The sequence below is a fragment of the Pezoporus flaviventris genome, unplaced genomic scaffold (assembly GCF_033815535.1).
Source record: "Pezoporus flaviventris isolate CSIRO_AGI_PZ_B2104156 unplaced genomic scaffold, CSIRO_AGI_Pfla_v1 ptg000030l, whole genome shotgun sequence".
Classification (NCBI taxonomy): domain Eukaryota; kingdom Metazoa; phylum Chordata; class Aves; order Psittaciformes; family Psittacidae; genus Pezoporus; species Pezoporus flaviventris.
The window spans coordinates 4,501,517-4,519,710 of NW_026892578.1; the positions used below are offsets into that span (position 1 = coordinate 4,501,517).

An 18,194-nucleotide genomic window follows, 5' to 3' on the forward strand; every position below is an offset into this window, starting at 1 on the left:
CCTTCAGAAGTCTGATCATCCTCCTTTTGGATAAATCCCTCAAGGCCCAGACTTTCATCATACCATTTCTCAGTAAAATACAATTAACAAAATGTTTAAGAGGGAAACATCTCTATATTGAATGTGATTAACTCAACACATTCAGAGCAAAAGATATGCTTTAGTCACCATTCCAAACAGCAGTGCCAGTGTCTCATAGTCAATCCACTCCACCACTTTGACGATACTTGGCCTCTGCAATCAAAAAATACAAGTACCAGAGAATGCCAGAAAACACCTGATTTTTTATTCGCTATGAAATTTAAACTCCACTTAATTAATGAACCATTTAAATAAGCTAAGATGGAAATTGATGTGTTCCCACAAGGTACACAAAAAGGACTCTTTATTATTACCATTATTATTATTATTATTACTAATTCAAAGTACTGCTGGGATCCTAAGTGGGTCATTATCAAAAGCCTACATTAGGCTATAGATTTATCTAGTTGTTCCTTACGTAACATTGCAGACATAAAAGATAGCTGAATTATATAGTGCACCCTAGTTTCCTTTTTTGTAAGGGAACACAACCATACCACTTCACCTGTGAACAAACTGGAAAGAAATTAGGGGAATATAGCAATGATGTGGTGACCAGTTATGAGAAAATAAAACAAAGAAAAACAGTCAAAGGTTTCATTAAATATCTACTAAGAATAAGCCGGGGGGGATGGGGGGGGGGGGGGGTTGGGTGGTGGGGGGAGGTTTGGGGAAAGAGTGAGCAGGGAAGGACTGGAAGGTGTAAGCATGAGGTGTAATTATTTAGCATAGTATAAGGCAATGTATTTCCATTTAGGTGTGCTTGGTAACTTCACATTACTGAAAATAACAGCATTACGGTAACTCAGCATTAAGATGAAAACAGTTGTACTCGGTCTCCTGCAAATCAGAACAAAATACCACCAACTGACCTTTTTCCTATTCTTCTTGTCTATACTCAAGGCTGACTTCTTTCCCTCAAGATGTTTCCCCATCCCAATATCTGCCTTACCATCTCTTTCTCTTGAAAAACTCTGCTTTGTCACATGCCCAGTCATAACAGGGCAAACGCGGCAATTTATGATAACATACCCAGAAGCAATGTGAGCACTTACAGTCTGACAACTTACCTCCCCAACAGTAGCTAAGGCAGCTAAAGCTGCCAAAGATCCAAGCATCGCAGCAAGGGTCCTGTGGACAATCTGCAACAAAGGGTGAGAATTCACCAGAGACTCTAATAAACATCTCCTTACTATTAAAAAGGAGGAGGGAAAATAATAAACAAAAATCATGTAGTTGATGATTTTCTTGGTTTATTTGGAGTTTTTTTACTCATTCCACCCCATTCTCATTCAAAAAGCCCTGACTACAGAATGGCTGATTGGTTTGCCTTCCTGTAGGATGTTATTGAAAAAAAAAAAAAAGAAGCCATGCTTGCGCAAAACCCTGCTAGGAAGTCTCAGGTCTGATCTCAGGGCAGAGAAGAGACTTCAGAACCAGTTTCTTATATTTGGCAATGAGTGGCCCGAGAAGGTAAGCAATTTGCCTTCCTTAACTTATTGATCAAAAAGCCTAGTCCTGTTGGCTTCCCTTCACAGCTCATGGAAAGAAGACAGGAATTGTTCACCTCATTCTTTATAGATTCTTGTTCATCTCCAATGTCAATAAAGTAATTCCCAAGCAAATAGCTCAGACCTGGAACAGATGCATCCTATGCATACAGAAACATACTAGACTGTGAGATTCCAAGTCCAGTTCTGGGCACAGACAGATCTGTCAAGCCTGTACATTTGCTTTATGTCTCTCTCCCACAGTTTTCTTCCTTCAGAAAGTGTTTCTTTACATCAGCATTTTCTCTACAAAGTGTTTTGACTCCAAGAATAAAATCTACTGGACACCTTTGCCACAGCCTCCTCAGTTCCTCTCACCAGTGTATAACCCAGCCTTGAACAATGCTTCTCCTCTATCTATCTATAATGTTTCTCAAGCATACAAGCAGTGCATTTGAAAATAGCATCCAAACCCCTAAACACAACACAGACATTCATTTAATACTGAAGCAATTACTACATTATATGGACATTTGTCCATGTCTATGTATCTAATGAATAAATTGTACTTAAAATTCTAAAAGAGAAAGTATAAAAGCAAGCATGCCCTGAAAATGTGCTTTTTCCTCCAAGTGCTCATTTATAGTTATTTAATTGACTATGACTGGAAGATCACAGATTGTGTAAAATAACTCAGTTAGAGTAAGAATGTAATTAATGAAAATCACACTACAAAAGACTGTATCTAATGAACAGCATTTCCTATTAATGGGCTTAAATATTATTCAGACACAAGAATTATTTCTCAGAAAGAAATAAGGCAGTCTAAAAATATTGCACTGGTTGATAATTTCATAAAAATATTTTGCTGATAAGAAACAGTAGGATGTGGGCCATTAAAGGCCTTCCTGCCTGCCTGTAAAGGAAAAGAAAACAGAAAAGATTTGGCTTTGTTTCTTTTCTTTGAACATAGATTTTTTTACAGTAATGGTAAACAGCCAAGCAATTTACCAAATTACTAGAAAAATAAATACAGAAATCATTGATGTAGGAGTCAAAAAAAAAATCTGTCTCATTCTCATATGTTTTTCTTCAAAATGGACTGCAGAATAACCTATTTGTAGTGACAAAGCAGGAGATCAGAACAAGGATTATATGTCCTAATGACCTAAAAATAAATAGCACACCTTACAGCTCCCACCAGCTCCCATAGAAATGCATGTGATATGTCACTGTTTCATCTTTGATTTCCAGTTTCAGAGGATTCATATGAACACATACATATGGCCCTTCTGATTCTGCAAAGTGGGGGAGCATTTGATAGTTCTTGTGACTGATGACAGGTTGCAGCAATCATACCTTACAGTTCTTTCCGATAAAAGACATGAAGCAGAGGTCTTGGTTACAGAGGGGGATCAGCTTCTTACCAGGGCAAAGCATGCTCAAGGATAAGGTACTGCGGGCCAAACTCAGCTGTTCGGGGGCTGAAGGCTTTCTTCTCATCTAATCACCATACATGTTACCTCTTTTGCAGTTCTCAGAAAGACACTGTGTTTTTTACCAAGATTTGACTGGCTTTAATTTTTTTACATATTTTCACATAAGCATTTCTCCCATCGCTCTTGTGTACTTAGTTGCATGCATTGTACTGACTGTGCTTTCAGCTCCAAGAGTTTCCTGTCACCTATGGGTGAAATTTGCACTAATTTCAGCAGCAAGATGGGGAAAAAATTCTGTTCAAACGGAGTTATTCTGACAGTTCCTTCGTCCTGGTGATATTTCAAGAAGGATGTACAAAAGTATATCCTGAAGAATGAACACAGATTATTCAGGTGCAAAGCTCTGTTACAAAAAACTTGTAATATGTACACCTCTTCATTCGAGCAAACTATTAAGTAGAAGTTCTATGGTAACATAAAGCCTAGAAAGCGCACTTACAGAAACTCCAAGACATGTAAATATGTAAAAGCTGAGATTTGGGGAGGTTTAGGAATGAATGGATTACTCTAATTTTTTCACTATAAAGCAAACTCAAAAAAGTATATATATATTTGCAAAGTCATTTTAAAAAAGCTTACAAATGGAGAAATGAAGAGATGCAGCCTAGAAGCTGTGACACTTTTTGAATCACACTTCCATCTACTACACATTTGGAGGGCATTATATTAACTAAAATTTCATTATTATTATTATTTTGGAAAATAGTACAAATTTGATACAAACCTTTTGAAGCCTGGCAGGAGGATGAGTATCATTTGAGGATGAATCTCAGAGTGTACCCATAAGCAAAGGTACAAAAAAAGCTCAGAAATAAATTAAGACAGAGATTTAACCCCAGGAAAGCTGAGAGATCTGGTGAAGTTCTGAATCTAAAATACGTTTGGAAAGATTAAGTGAGAAATAATAGGTGTTCATCAGATTCTTATTGTCCTTGAGAAATTTCTGTATTCTCTAGTAAGCAAAGACAGTCACACTGAACTCCAATTTATAGCATTTCTCTTTCAAATATGAATTGCCTATAAGATCACAAATTTGGGTTGACTGCATCAGCCTGACTAGGTTGACTTCTCATGTACTATCTAGGAATGGAAGCAGAAGGAAATGGTGGGCCAAAAGTTACTTCAAACACAAAGGTGAACAAATTCCAATAAAAGACTCAGTGCAACGTGTACTCATCAAAGACACTGACATAGTCAATATCTCTTGCATCTTGGTATCTACATTTTCCTCTCTATTTCATCTCTTCTTTTCAAAATGCATCTCCCAACACTAATAAACTCTTCCCTGGGCCACTGTTCAGCGACATGGTACTCATTCCTTTGACAAAAGCCATGACTAAAATTCTTTCCATCAGGCATACTTCAAAACAACCCTTCTGCCCAATCTTCCACATTCTCTACACCTTGCCTCTTACCTGCATTTTTGTTTCCACTCTCTTGCATGTGAATACCTCCTTACATGTTCCCATCCTCTGTGGCCTTTATTCTATAAAAGCCACATCTCAAAGTGACCTCTTATTTCATCTTATTTCTTCCATCACACCACTGTGAATCCTCACGTTTCAATGATTTAGTCAGTTTTAATGTAATGTAATGTAAAATGCACTTACTAGAAAAGTCTCTTGCCTCATTTCCCAGAAAGTTTTCTTAAAAAAAAAAAAAAAGCCAAAAAAAAACAAGCAAAAGCCATTTAGACGCGAAAGAGAGGACAAGGAAGATACAAAGATTTTAGTCTATCATCAGTTTGCAAAATGGAACTCCCCACCTCCCAACCCAACTACAAGCCTTATAATTTCTTCACAGAAGGGTCATTTTCACCATTAACAGCATCTTTATATTTGTCTGACTATTGCCTAGCAATGCTGACTTAATGAAACAGCAAGGGATGGTGTTTGCCTTCTGTAAAGGGACAGTTATCTCAATACAAGCTGCTACTGAACATAATGCAGCCCAGATTTCACTCTTCACATTTCATGACTCTGTCATAGAGCTCACTGATTCAGGATATCACTAGGCTGACTGCTGAAGAGATTTCAAAAAGGAAATGTATATTTACAGAATTATATAGAAGTAACAAAAACACCCAAAGCTGCAACAACAGAGGCTCTCAAAGACACCAACAGCGCAGGTGTGGCAACAGCAACATCATAGGGTCATGCTATAGGGTCAGCTCAGAATGGGCAAAGATTGAGAAAAATTTTTATAGTTATTTCGTTTCATAATTATCTATAGAAAGTTTGTCTTATGAATCCTTACTGCATGATAAAACACAGTGTGCTGGATGCTGGTTCTGTCTGATAGTTCCATTCTCAATTAATAGTTAATTTTAAGGTGAGAAATGAAAGTAACCCATATCATTTACACCACAAGTTTTTGTGCTTGATATGAATTAAAAATATACTTTTCCAGAGCTATAAGGCAAGCTGGACTCAGACAACCTAAACCTTCTCCAGATTTAATTTTATCTCTCTGAAAGGGCTTTGGAATGTTTGCACAGAGTTCATCAAATCTTTTGTAGACTGCAACAGCATCACTATGAAGAAGATTCAAAATTCCAGACACGTTATCTTATACGGTGCTCCAGGAGATAAAAGGAAATTATTTAGAAGGCAATTGAATGGTTACCTGTATGCTATTTCAGAGCACACATTTCTCAGCTCAAATCCAGGGTATGCGTATTTCCAGATTGTGCTTCTGAAGATATTTTATAAATGACACATCATGCCAAACATTTATTTCCACAAGTCCTTATTTATAAGTGATAAATGGCAGTTGAAAGATGACTGTCAGTGACTTTAATGTAAATCTTCAAATGACTCAATTCATTTCTTATCCATTATTTTTCCAGTGAAGCCTGTTGCATTGAATTACTTATTTTACTGGTAAATTAGTTTCATTCAATAGAGTAACAGCATTGCTGTATTTCAACAGGAGGCAGTTATTCCCAAGCCTATATACACATATGGGTTTTATGTATTTTTCACCTACCTCAAGAGTATCTAAGACCTTCTCTGTCGAATCAACAGCCAAATCCCCCTTAGACTTTATAACATCTCTAGTTTAGTTCTTTATTCTCAGGGGACAAGGAGAGTAAGTTTGTTCTAGGATAGCTTTTTTCCTGACATGTTTTATGTCTATTCCTTTTCATGTTTTAATAAGGGTTTATTGGGTTAGCAGTAGAAGAGGTTTTTTTCAAAGACAAAGAGTCTTGGTTATTCTGAAGATAATCAAGATAGCATTAGTCTGCCTCCGAAAAGATTTTCCTCAGTCAGATCCCTTTTTGGAGACTGTGTTATCATTTGCTGTCACATGCTTTAAAAATCTGGTGGTCTGTTTTGCCTTGGACTATTCCAGCTGTTTTAGGAGGATACAGAGGAAACTTCAGTTTTTCATGTTACATGTATTTGACCCAGTTACAGTTTGCAAAGTAAATCCCAAAGCCTGAAACTGTCATCAGATAAATTTGCAGAAATACAATGGTAATTTAACTAATTTAGCTAAATTTCCTAATTCTGTCAAGTAACAAAACTGAAAATTTCAGGTTATGTTAGGAAACAACAAGGGCCAAAAAAAAAAGCCTTGCAATACTTTGAAGTGGATCTACCGCAGGGCAGAGTTCAAAGCTGAATGGCATCAAATTCTTAGTTGATAAAAATTTGCTTTACTGCTAGTAAATTGCACAATTTGGGCAGAATATAAACCGATAGACTAGAAATACAGCACGTAGTCAGGTATAGATGAGATCAGAGTATCAGAAAATGAAGGTCAGTGGAGCCAAACATGTGTACTTGATTTTCTTCATGCTCACCTATATTAAACAGACCATTAACCAGTACTAATTAGTGAAGGTATAGCAACATACGTTCCCTTCAGCTAGTGATGGCAGCTAATGCTTTACCTCCTCCCCCTGTGTTGCTCCCTACACGAGCTCTGCAGAAACAGTACTGCAGCTTTTTCAGCTGTGAGGCACTCTTCCCAGCACATGGGAACCCCTTACAGTGGATGTGTCTCAACAGCTAGTGCAAAATGAATGATAATGGAAAATTAATTGCCTTAGAATTACTTAGTTAAGCAGTAACAAGTAAATTCTGTGAGGATTTTAATGAAGCAAAAGGGAACTGCTTGACATAGTTTAGAAAGTATGACTTACACTGATGCAGTACTCAGGGGTGGACTAAATCACTTCTTGAGGCAGCCATGTAGGGTACAGCTGCTGAAAGATTATGTGTATCCCAAAGTTTTAACAAGCATTACAAAAATCAGTAACAGCAAGAACATCTATTTCTATCTTTGTCTGCAGATTAGGACATTATCTCTGTGTACCCTACATATGCAGACGCATGAATCATAAAATATGACTTTACACTATGTCAAATTTCTTACAAAATCTTATTATTAATATCCTTTTAATAAGTAAAAATATATCAAAACTGCATCACGGTGCATAATAAGTATGCCTTGCTTGAAAAAAAACCAACTAACCCTGGATCAACAGCTTACTGCATATTTTAGTACTAACATGCATTCTTAATTGCACTATAAAGGGATGATCCCTGTAACTGGGGGGAGGAGGCAGAGGGGGGAAACAAAAAAAGATCCCAAAACAAAAACCCCAGAACATTCGCTATACATCAATAAGCGATTTTTACAGACAAATTCTTAGCTCTAAAAGACTTGCTTGGGGTTTTCTTTAATATCAACATCAGATTCTATAGCAAACTGTGCTATAGAATATAACAAACTTCTGCACAACCCCAAGGTAAGAAAGCACCCACCTACGACATTCTGCTATAATGTTTGTTTTCACTCAGATAGCATGCCAAATCACCTGCTTGAATTCAATGTCAGCGGAGAAGGTCATGGTATAAGCAACCCTGCCTTAGGGAAAGGCATAGAAGGCAGCAATTTGCCACTTTCTAATACAATGTTTCAAAATATAAGATGGCACTACACAAGATGATTATCTTTAAACAGAAGGTGATTAAAAGTAATACTATATGGTATCCAAGGCACACTAACACCTGTATTAGTTCACTGTTTTTCCTATGGTATGTTGATTGAGCAGTCTAAGAAATACAAAGTAGGGATATTTGGGGAGTTTTTTCTAGGAAGAATAACCCTGAAATTCAATGATTAAGTAACTACAGTAAGCCAGAAAGTTTCACCAGCTGACAACAATTCTCTCTATATGTACAACACAACTGCATAGGAGGAGAGGGAGAGAGAGTGACTTAAGGAGATCAAATTATTTTCTGTGAATAAATTATTTATTAATTCATTCCCCTATTCTATATAGAAAATCTATGAGCTGTTTCTAGATTTTGCAAAAGTATTTGTTACTCCATAGCTCTATCAAAGGATTTGAATGAATAAGGTGCATAATCTTTTCACTGTCTGTGAGCTTTTTTACTCGGTGATACCAGCACTTGCTGCTTGTAGAGAAAATTGGATGGGCTAAAGATTCATGCTGATATGGAATATTGAATTAACTGGTTCAAAGTAGCACTAGAAGGATGCAAGGATAAACATATCCTTATTTAATGGGATGAACAAAACTATTGTAACCCTTATATTTTCATGCCTTGGAAACTCAAAAAAAAAAAAAAACAGCTGGAAAAAGGATTGTGGATCCAGGAAGTAAGGAGGGAAACAACATTTATACAGATCAGAGGATCAAGAAGAGGGATTATTCATATATAATGAAGGTTGAAATGACTGCTAGACTTCTAAGTAGAGTCTGGTTTTGAAATAACTTCTCACCACAGAATATTGCTAATAACAATTGGGAATAAAAAGGTATATAGCATCACGCTTAGTAAATATTTCTATCAGATTCATACAAAAAAAAAAAATAAGAGTCTGTCATATCTCTATCATTATAGCCACTGGCAGATGTTTTCTGGCCTTTGCCTGTTGGGATGTCTCTGATGTAAGAAAATTATTTTTATACACCTCCAGGAAACACTAGAAGGGGAATATCCAGTAACATCTGATAGTTGCAGAGCCCCTCAGAGCCAAATCCTAAAAGTGAGTCTTTTTATTTGCAATGAATTTGAGGGTTTTGACTTTATGTAAAATTGGACAGAGGCATAGAGAAATGAATGAGCTGATATTCTGTAAATCAGGGTCTTGAGTTAGGTCAGATTAATAGAAAGTGGAGTCCTGTGGAAAGAGAGGATGCTGATCATATGTATAAGCCAAGGCACCTCACTTCTGTAATGTTTTAGCTACAAGAAATATTTGCTGTGTGACTAAAGTAGATAGATCTGGTCATGAGCCATTAAAAAAAGGACAGATGTTGTTACCTTGAAGAGGATAAATCAGACCACTACTGTGGGCTGGCATGTCCCAAGCCTTGGTATATCAACAGGCTGGCCTGGCAACAAGCTTTCAGTCTTGCAAAACCTTCTTGCAAGGATCAGTCCTGTCCTCCAGCACCTATTTCAGCAGACTTTGCTGTCTCCATCCATTCCACATGCCTTGATATTATTCCCAATGTATACTCAGTTTTGTGCCCTAAACGCACAATTTGGGGGTGGGGCTGCAAGACCATCTTTGCAGTTTCGGAATGTCTTCTGAAACTGAAGAAGATGCCACCATCTGTATTTCCCCAGTTATCTCAGCATCCTCAAGACTAATGAGTCTGTGAATTTCTCATAAAGAAATTACATGGAGCAAATCCCAAAAAGCAAACCTATTTTACTTCCCCTGTGTGAATCTTTGTCAGTCTTCTTCCAATATTAGGGTAATATGACCATACAGAATTACAGCCATGCACTATGAACAAAAGTACGTCAAACTGCAGCACTCACATTACCTTTATAGGAAGCTTTCAGCTCTAGCCAGCAGTTCCTCTGGGGAGTCTTTAATCACTGATGTCTCTCTTTCTCACTCCAGTTTTCTTCTCTGCCTTTCTTCTCACATCTTGCTCCATGCCTGCCACCTACACTCTCTCATGCTTTTTTACTTACTTTTGCCCTTGCTCTTGCTGAAGGAAGACACCACTTGAGGCCCAAAAAGAAGCTGAGTGGTTCTTATCCCTGATTTTGTGCATTAGAAGTGTATGTGTGTTCTATCACCCTGTTAAAATTTTAAGGCTTCATGGCCCTTTGGTTGCCATAGGCAGGGTAGAAGCTGAACATCAGCATTCAATTAAGCTAATTTAATGTTCTATTGCCTGTCTCAAGAAAGGAAAAAAAACAACCTGCAACATCATGCACAGTATGCAAGGGAGGGCAATACGTATGTGTTTGACAGTCTTTCAAAAATTGAACAAAATGCAGTTCAAAATTAGTTTTAAAAGGCGACAGAAAATAGAAAATGAAAATTTGGAAATTAGTTTTTACACTTACTGTTGAAAATATGACTCCTATTATTTCAAAACATTACATTCTGCATAAAGTGAAGCCTGGGCAACAATATCTTTTAAAGTGGACAATCCTATCAATTCCTTAGAATAGCAAGCAGCACCATCCAGTGGCAACTTTTTCCTAGTAATTTCTCAATTAAGGACAATTTACATACTACAGAAGTACCATAGCACCCAAAAAGAAGGTATTTTTCCTTAAAGCACACATAATCAGAGCAGAGCCAGACATCTAAGAAGATAGATCTATCAATTAGGCAACAGTCAGTGTAAAATCAATATTTATAGTAATAATACAAAACCATTGTTACAAGATATTAAGCTGGGGATTTTGCTTGCTGTTATACCATATTTTTGTTTGAATTTAAACTTATCCTATACTTGCCTTACAGCACTCTGCTTCATTTACACCCTTTTTGCTGCAGTTACAGCAAGTAAAAGTGACTGTAGCTTATCTAACTGGTATTGGCTTTGTCTGTTGGAGACTCCTTGTTGATGACAGTGGCTCTATCCAAGCAGCAGAAATCCAGGCACCTCAGGTGTACTGATCCAATGCTCATCATAAGCAGCAACTTTCAGTGTTGCAAAGACGCTCCTGCAGAGCTGCTTTGAAGTCATTTTGAGTCTCTCAAAATGCACAGAGGTCACACCCTTCTCTTAAATAAGAGAAAGGCAGGGAATGACCTTAAGCCTTGATAGTCCAGGCAGTTTAGTTGCTAGGTCAGTCACAGGCTGTTCTTTCTGGGAGAACTTCTAGGGTGTGTATTCCACTCTGGGGGACAGGACAGAAGAGCCACCACGTGTCGGGATGCGTTTGTTCAATGCAGTCCTCCAACACCTATCTCAGCAGGTTTTACTGCCTGTTCCTGCTTTGCATACCTTGATACCATTCCAAATGCACACCCTTAGTTTATGTCTTAAAAGTATTATTCATGGAGACTGCAAGACCTGAATGTGTGCAAGTCCATGGACCTGATGAAGTCAACTCACAAGTCCTGAAGGAGCTGGCAAATGAAGTTGATAAGCCAGTGGCCATCATATTTGAGAAATCATGGCAGCCAGGGGAAGTTCCCGACGACTGGAAAAAGGGAAATATAACCCCCATTTTCAAGAAGGGGAAAATGGATGACCCGGGGAATTACAGACCAGTCAGTCTCACCTCTGTGCCTGGCAAAATCTTGGAGCAGATTCTCCTGGAAGGCATGCTAAGGCACATGAAAAACAACAAGGTGCTTGGTGACAGCCAGCACGGCTTCACTAAAGGGAAACCCTGCCTGACCAATTTGGTGGCCTTCTATGATGGGGCTACAGAACTGATGGACAGAGCAGTTGACATCACCTACCTGGGCTTGTGCAAAGCATTTGACCCTGTCCCACATGACATCCTTGTCTTTAAATTGGAGAGACATCAATTTGATGGGTGGACCACTCGCTGGATAAAGAACTGGCTGGATGGCTGCATGCAAAGAGCTGTGGTCAATGGCTCAATGTCCGGCTGGAGACCAGTAACGAGTGGTGTCCCTCAGGGATCGGTGTTGGGACCGGTCTTGTTCAACATCTTTGTCGCTGACATGGACAGTGGGATTGAGTGCGCCCTCAGCAAGTTTGCCGATGACACCAAGCTGTGTGGTTCGGTTGATACGCTGGAGGGAAGGAATGCCATCCAGAGGGACCTTGACACGCTTGTGAGGTGGGCTGAGGCCACCCTCATGAAGTTTAACCATGCCAAGTGCAAGGTCCTACACCTGTGTCAGAGCAATCCCAGGCACAGCTACAGGTTGGGCAGAGAAGAGATTCAGAGCAGCCCTACGGAGAAGGACTTGGGGGTGTTGGTTGATGAGAAAATGAACATGAGCTGGCTTCAGTGTGCACTTGCAGTCCAGAAAGTCAACTGTACCCTGGGCTGCATTAAAAGGAGTGTGACTAGCAGGTCAAAGGAGGTGATCCTGCCCCTCTACTCTGCTCTCCTGAGACCTCACTTGGAGTATTGTGTGCAGTTCTGGTGTCCTCAACATAAATAAAGACATGGAACTGTTGGAACAAGTCCAGAGGAAGGCCACAAGGATGATCAGGGAACTGGAGCACCTCCCATATGAAGACAGGCTGAGAAAGTTGGGGCTGTTCAGCCTGGAGAAGAGAAGGCTGCGTGGAGACCTCATAGCAGCCTTCCAGTATCTGAAGGGGGCCTATAGGGATGCTGGGGAGGGACTCTTCATTAGGGGCTGTAGTGATAGGACAAGGGCTAACGGGTTAAAACTTAAAGAGGGGAAATTTAGATTGGATATAAGGAGGAAGTTCTTTACTGTGAGGGTGGTGAGGCACTGGAATGGGTTTCCCAGGGAAATTGTGAATGCTCCATCCCTGGCGGTGTTCAAGGCCACGTTGCACGAGGCTTTGGGCAGCATGGTTTAGTGTGAGGTGTCCCTGCCCATGGCACAGGGGTTGGAACTAGATGATCTTAAGTTCCTCTCCAACCCTAACTATTCTATGGCTCTATGATTCTAAGTCTGCTCTTATTATATTGCGCATTTTCAGCTGGGTAGGGAAAAAGAAATTTAGAGTATACTTTTGAATGGTGATGGTGCTTTGCGGTGATAGGGACTCCAAAGCAGATACACTATCCCATGCTGCCCTAGAAGGATGCAGCCCACATGATTCAGAGGAGGCTAGATTTTAATTCAAGCTAAATTTTTCTACTGGATTTTATGATTTAGGTTTCACTACATAGGATTCAGGTTCCACGCAATGCCCAGAGTCACAACACTTCTGATTTCTGGTTTAGACTAGGAAGTTCACTCTCCAGGCCCTACCTTTTGGCTCCATTTCCATCTCAGCATAAAACATTGCAGATAACCAAGACAATATCAAGGCAGCCTTCTCTCTTCCCAGGTCAGGACAGTAGTCTCTCAAGGAAGGAAAAGTGTGCAGGAGAGCATCCTTGCCTCCCAGAAGCTGGCCAGTACACCCAGGGGCACCGGCTTTCCCTTTCTGCCCCAATCTTATGCAGTTTTGCTCCCTCTCATCCCCAGACAGAGGGGCAACTAAGGGCAAACTTTTATTCACAGTTTCACAGTATTCTAGAGATTGGAAGGGACCTCAAAAGATCATCTAGTCCAATCCCCCTGCCGGAGCAGGAACACCTAGATAAGGTTACACAGGAATGTGTCCAAGCGGGTTTTGAATGTCTGCAGGGAAGGAGACTCCACAACCTCCCTGGGCAGCCTGTTCCAGTGTTCCGTCACCCTCACTGAGAAGAAGTTTCTTCTCAAGTTTAAGTGGAACCTCTTGTGTTCCAGTTTGTACCCATTACCCCTTGTCCTATCATTGTTTGCCACTGAGTAGAGCCTGGCTCCATCCTCGTGACACTCCCCCTTTATATATTTACATACACTAATAAGGTCACCCCTCAGTCTCCTCTTCCCTAAACTATAGAGACCCAGCTCCCTCAGGCTTTCCTCATAAGGGAGATGCTCCACTCCCTTAATCATCTGTCCTGGGTTCAGCAGTAGCAGTCATGTTTGTTTTTTTTTTCCTTTGTGCTAGCTGGTGCAGTGCTGTGTTTTGCCCTGCGCTGGACTCTCTCCAGCAGCTCCCTGTCCTTCTTGAACTGAGGGGCCCAGAACTGGACATAATATTCCAGGTGCAGTCTCACCAGCGCAGAGTAGAGGGGAAGGAGGATCTCTCTCGACCTACTAACCACCCCCCTTCTAATACACCCCAGGATGCCATTGGCCTTCTTGGCCACAAGGGCACAGTGTTGGCTCATGGTCATCCTGTCGTCCACTAGGACCCCCAGGTCCCTCTCCCCTACACTGCTCTCTAACAGGTCGTTCCCCAACCTATACTGGAACCTGGGGTTGTTCCTGCCCAGATGCAGGACTCTACACTTTCCCTTGTTATATTTCATCAAGTTATTCCCTGCCCAACTCTCCAGCCTGTCCAGGTCTCGCTGGATGGCAGCACAGCCTTCTGGCCTGTCAGCCACTCCTCCCAGCTTAGTGTCATCAGCAAACTTGCTGACAGTACACTCAATTCCCTCATCTAAATCATTGATGAATATATTAAATAATACTGGTCCCAGTACTGACTCTTGAGGCACTCTACTAGTTGCAGGCCTCCAACTAGACTCCGCCCCATAGACTACAACTCTCTGGCTTCTCTCCTTCAGCCAGTTCACAGTCCACCTCACTGCCTGATCATCCAGACCACACTTCCTCAATTTAGCTGTGAGGATGCTGTGAGAGACTGTGTCAAATGCTTTGCTGAAGTCAAGGTAGACCACATCCACCGCTCTGCCATCATCCATCCACCGTGTTATTTCCTCATAAAAGGCTAAGAGATTGGTCAAGCATGATTTCCCCTTGGTGAAGCCATGTTGACTGCCCCTCATAACCCTCTTATCCTTGATATGCCTTAAGATGGCACCAAGGATAAGGTGTTCCATCACTTTCCCAGGGATGGAGGTGAGGCTGACCGGTCTACAGTTACCCAGGTCCTCCTTCTTGCCCTTTTTGAAGACTGGAGTGACATTTGCTTTCCTCCAGTCCTCAGGCACCTCTCCCGTTTCCCAAGACTTGGTAAAGATGATGGAGAGTGGTCTAGCAATGACTTCCGCCAGTTCCCTCAGCACCCGCGGGTGCATCCCATCTGGACCCATGGATTTATGGGTGTCCAGATTGCTCAACTGGTCTCTAACCCATTCCTCATCGACTAAGGCAAACCGCTCCGTTGACCTGACTTCGTCTAAGGTCTCAGGGGTACAAGGCTCTTCAGGACTGCCTGCAGCAGAGTAGACAGAGACAAAGAAGGCATTCAGTAACTCTGCCATCTCTGTATCTTCTGTCACCAGGGCACCCATCCCGTTCATCAGTGGGCCTACATTGCCTCTGGTGTTAGTTTTATCTGCCATGTATTTGAAAAAGCTCTTTTTGCTGTCCTTGACCCCTCTCGCCAGATTTAATTCTAAGGAGGCCTTAGTCATCCTAGCTGCCTTCCTACATCCTCTAGCAGCAGCCTTATATTCCTCCCAAGTGGCCAGCCCCTCCTTCCATGACCTGTAAACTCTCCTCTTCCACTTGAGCATACCCAGCAATTCCCTATTTAGCCACGCAGGTCTCCTGGCCCTCTTCCTTGACTTCCTACATGTCGGGATGCTCTGATCTTGAGCTCTTCTTGCCCAGTGAGGTGTGGCTCAGACTCTTCACTGAGGAGGATAGATAGTTTTGTTCTGATAATCCTACCCTAATTTTCTGTTGACTCCTGCAGCAGCGTTTTAATTCCTCTTCACAATTTTTCCATCCTAGCACAAATGAAAGCAATAGCAGCAGAGATATTATATCCACCACAAAATTCAGGGAGAGCAGCAGCTACAATTTTCTTTTTTACAGTATTTTCCAATAAACACCATGGATTTTCTTCTGTCCCTTTGCTACCAATCTCTTCATAGGATATATGTGCTGGAGGGAACACTCTAATCCACACTCTGTCTATATTTAAAGACAGATCAATAGGAGAATGGATGGGAAGTGACAAACCATGTTGAGTAAGCACATCATTAGTTCCTGTGACTCCTCATTGGAAAAATTCTCCCTTAAGATTAGCCTACTGCCATCACTTAGTATTACATTTTGTGTAACAGTGAATATCTCTCCTGTTTTCCTATTCCCTCTCCAAAGCATAATGTTCCATGTACAGATAAACAGCCTTATTACTGGAAATAAGCAAAAACTGGACTGTGTGAACACAGACAGCAGTAATAACAAACATTTTATTTGTAAAAATGCTTCCTGCGAGAAAACATTGGTTCAACCAGCCCACAATAGTAGAAAAATGGTCAGACTGAACCATATCTAAATTTTGCTGTCTGCAGCTAATTTCTGCTGGTTAGATGCTATTAAAAATCACTCTGCTTTGAGTTAAAGAAATTAAGCTTAGCAGATGTTTATTCATAATTTAAGCTAGTTAATAATAGAAAAGTAATATGAAGAGAAACCAACACTCTCTATTTCCATTAAAGTAATAGAAATTATTATTATAGGCTAATAATTCATGCTAGTAAAAAGCTAGAACTTTTAAAGCCAGATCTTGCACTTTCAAGTAGTTCTGTTTTAAGGAGAAATACAGACATGTAAATGTTATTCAAGATGTCAGATCATTAAAATGCCATTTGAAATATCCTGGCAAGATCATTCACAGGCCTACCTACCAGACAAGATATGAAACTGAATGATAGCTCCGGTGATTAAGCAAGCCCTCTGGAGGCTCTTACAGAATTTCTGATACTTGCTGGTGTCACTTTTCTGCCATTTGATGTGCTACTAGTATTGCTTCTTTTTTTTTATTTTTTCTTAATTTAATAAAATGAATACTATTCTGTCTTTTCTCCCAACTAAATAAAATGTTTTATAAAATAGCTTTAAAAAGCTCATTACCTTCTTATTTGTTTCTGCTGGCTCATTTAAGCATCATAAACAGCTAACACTGCATTTTAAGCCACAACACAAAATAAATATATTATTAAAGGAAAACATGGGACAAGAGCACACAATCATTCAAATTAATGAGCTCTGTCCTTTAATAATAAATTTTTAACATTCCTCCTTACATATTTTTAATTAATGTAGCTTCAACACAGCTGCAAATATGCAGTTAAGAATTACTAGTAAGAGCTTTGTCAACTCAATAAACTTTTCCAATTACCAATAAATCTTCTTAATATTAACAGAATAACGAGCATATTATCCTATTCTCTGTGTATACAAATATAGGCAAAAGAAGAAAATCAAAGCTATCTTACAGTACTGAAAAGAAGAAACAATGAGATTTTATCCATTCTACTTTTTACTTGTCTATGCTGTACCACCAGAAATCATACACCACTTCCTACTGAACCTGAGTGAATGGGGTATAAAGAGTCTCTTTAGTTACAAACATAGAAAAAGGCTTTGCTGGAAAAAGAATGGAAATAAAAGAAGGCAAAAGACAAAGTGCATTCTTAGCTGAAAGAACAAAGATGTTTGGAGCATAAAAATGTAAAAATTAAATTTTCTAAGTTCTTTCTTTTTTAAGTTCTTAATCAAAAGAGGCTATGCGTTTTGAGGATCAAAACTAGAAAAAGCATATCTTGAAATACATTGTGAACTAATTTAGTACAGCAACATTAGCGCAGAACTCTGTACATCAGCACTTTACACCACATGTCCCTGTAGACCAAAGTGAAAGCATGCTTATATCAAATCTTAACTATGTTTATCAGTAAACCTGAAGGGTCAGATGGTAAAAGCCGAGTTCAACAAAGGTAAACCTGGCACACTTTTTTCTTGCTTTTAAACATGCACTTGGATTAATTTCCTGTGCTGTGTAGGCTTCCAAGAACAAAATGAAATATTTGTTTTCAACAAGTCTATAAAATAATAGAGTTTAGATTAATTAAAAAATAACAAAAGAAGCAGATGTTTTTTCTCCTTTCTCCTCTAAGAGAAGGGCAGGGGAGAGAAGACTGAAATGCAAAGAGGCAACTTATCGATATTTAAAGAAAAATCAATTTCAAGAGAATGAATGTCTACTTACTGAAGGAAAGGATGATTACATGGGGAAAAAAAAAACAAAACCCACAGATTTCAAACAGAAAATGTAACTAAGAGATGTCCATCTAAAGAAAGTTAAAAGCAATATATCAAAATTTCAAGGGACAGACTTGGATTGAAGAAAATACTCATTTGTAGTAAGCTTAAAAAAAAACACATTAGAAATCAAAGA

At 39.7% G+C, this 18,194-nt stretch overlaps 1 protein-coding gene across 1 annotated transcript in view; it reads right to left on the reverse strand.

Moving 5' to 3' along the window:
- Nucleotides 1-18,194, reverse strand: part of OCA2 (OCA2 melanosomal transmembrane protein) — a 191,041-nt gene that overhangs the window by 106,910 nt on the left and 65,937 nt on the right. The window contains exons 10-11 of the mRNA XM_061459769.1: nt 1,152-1,223; nt 169-234 (exon numbers count right to left, since the gene is read on the reverse strand). Of these exons, the coding sequence (XP_061315753.1) occupies nt 169-234; nt 1,152-1,223 (138 nt within the window). The remainder of the gene's footprint in view (nt 1-168; nt 235-1,151; nt 1,224-18,194) is intronic.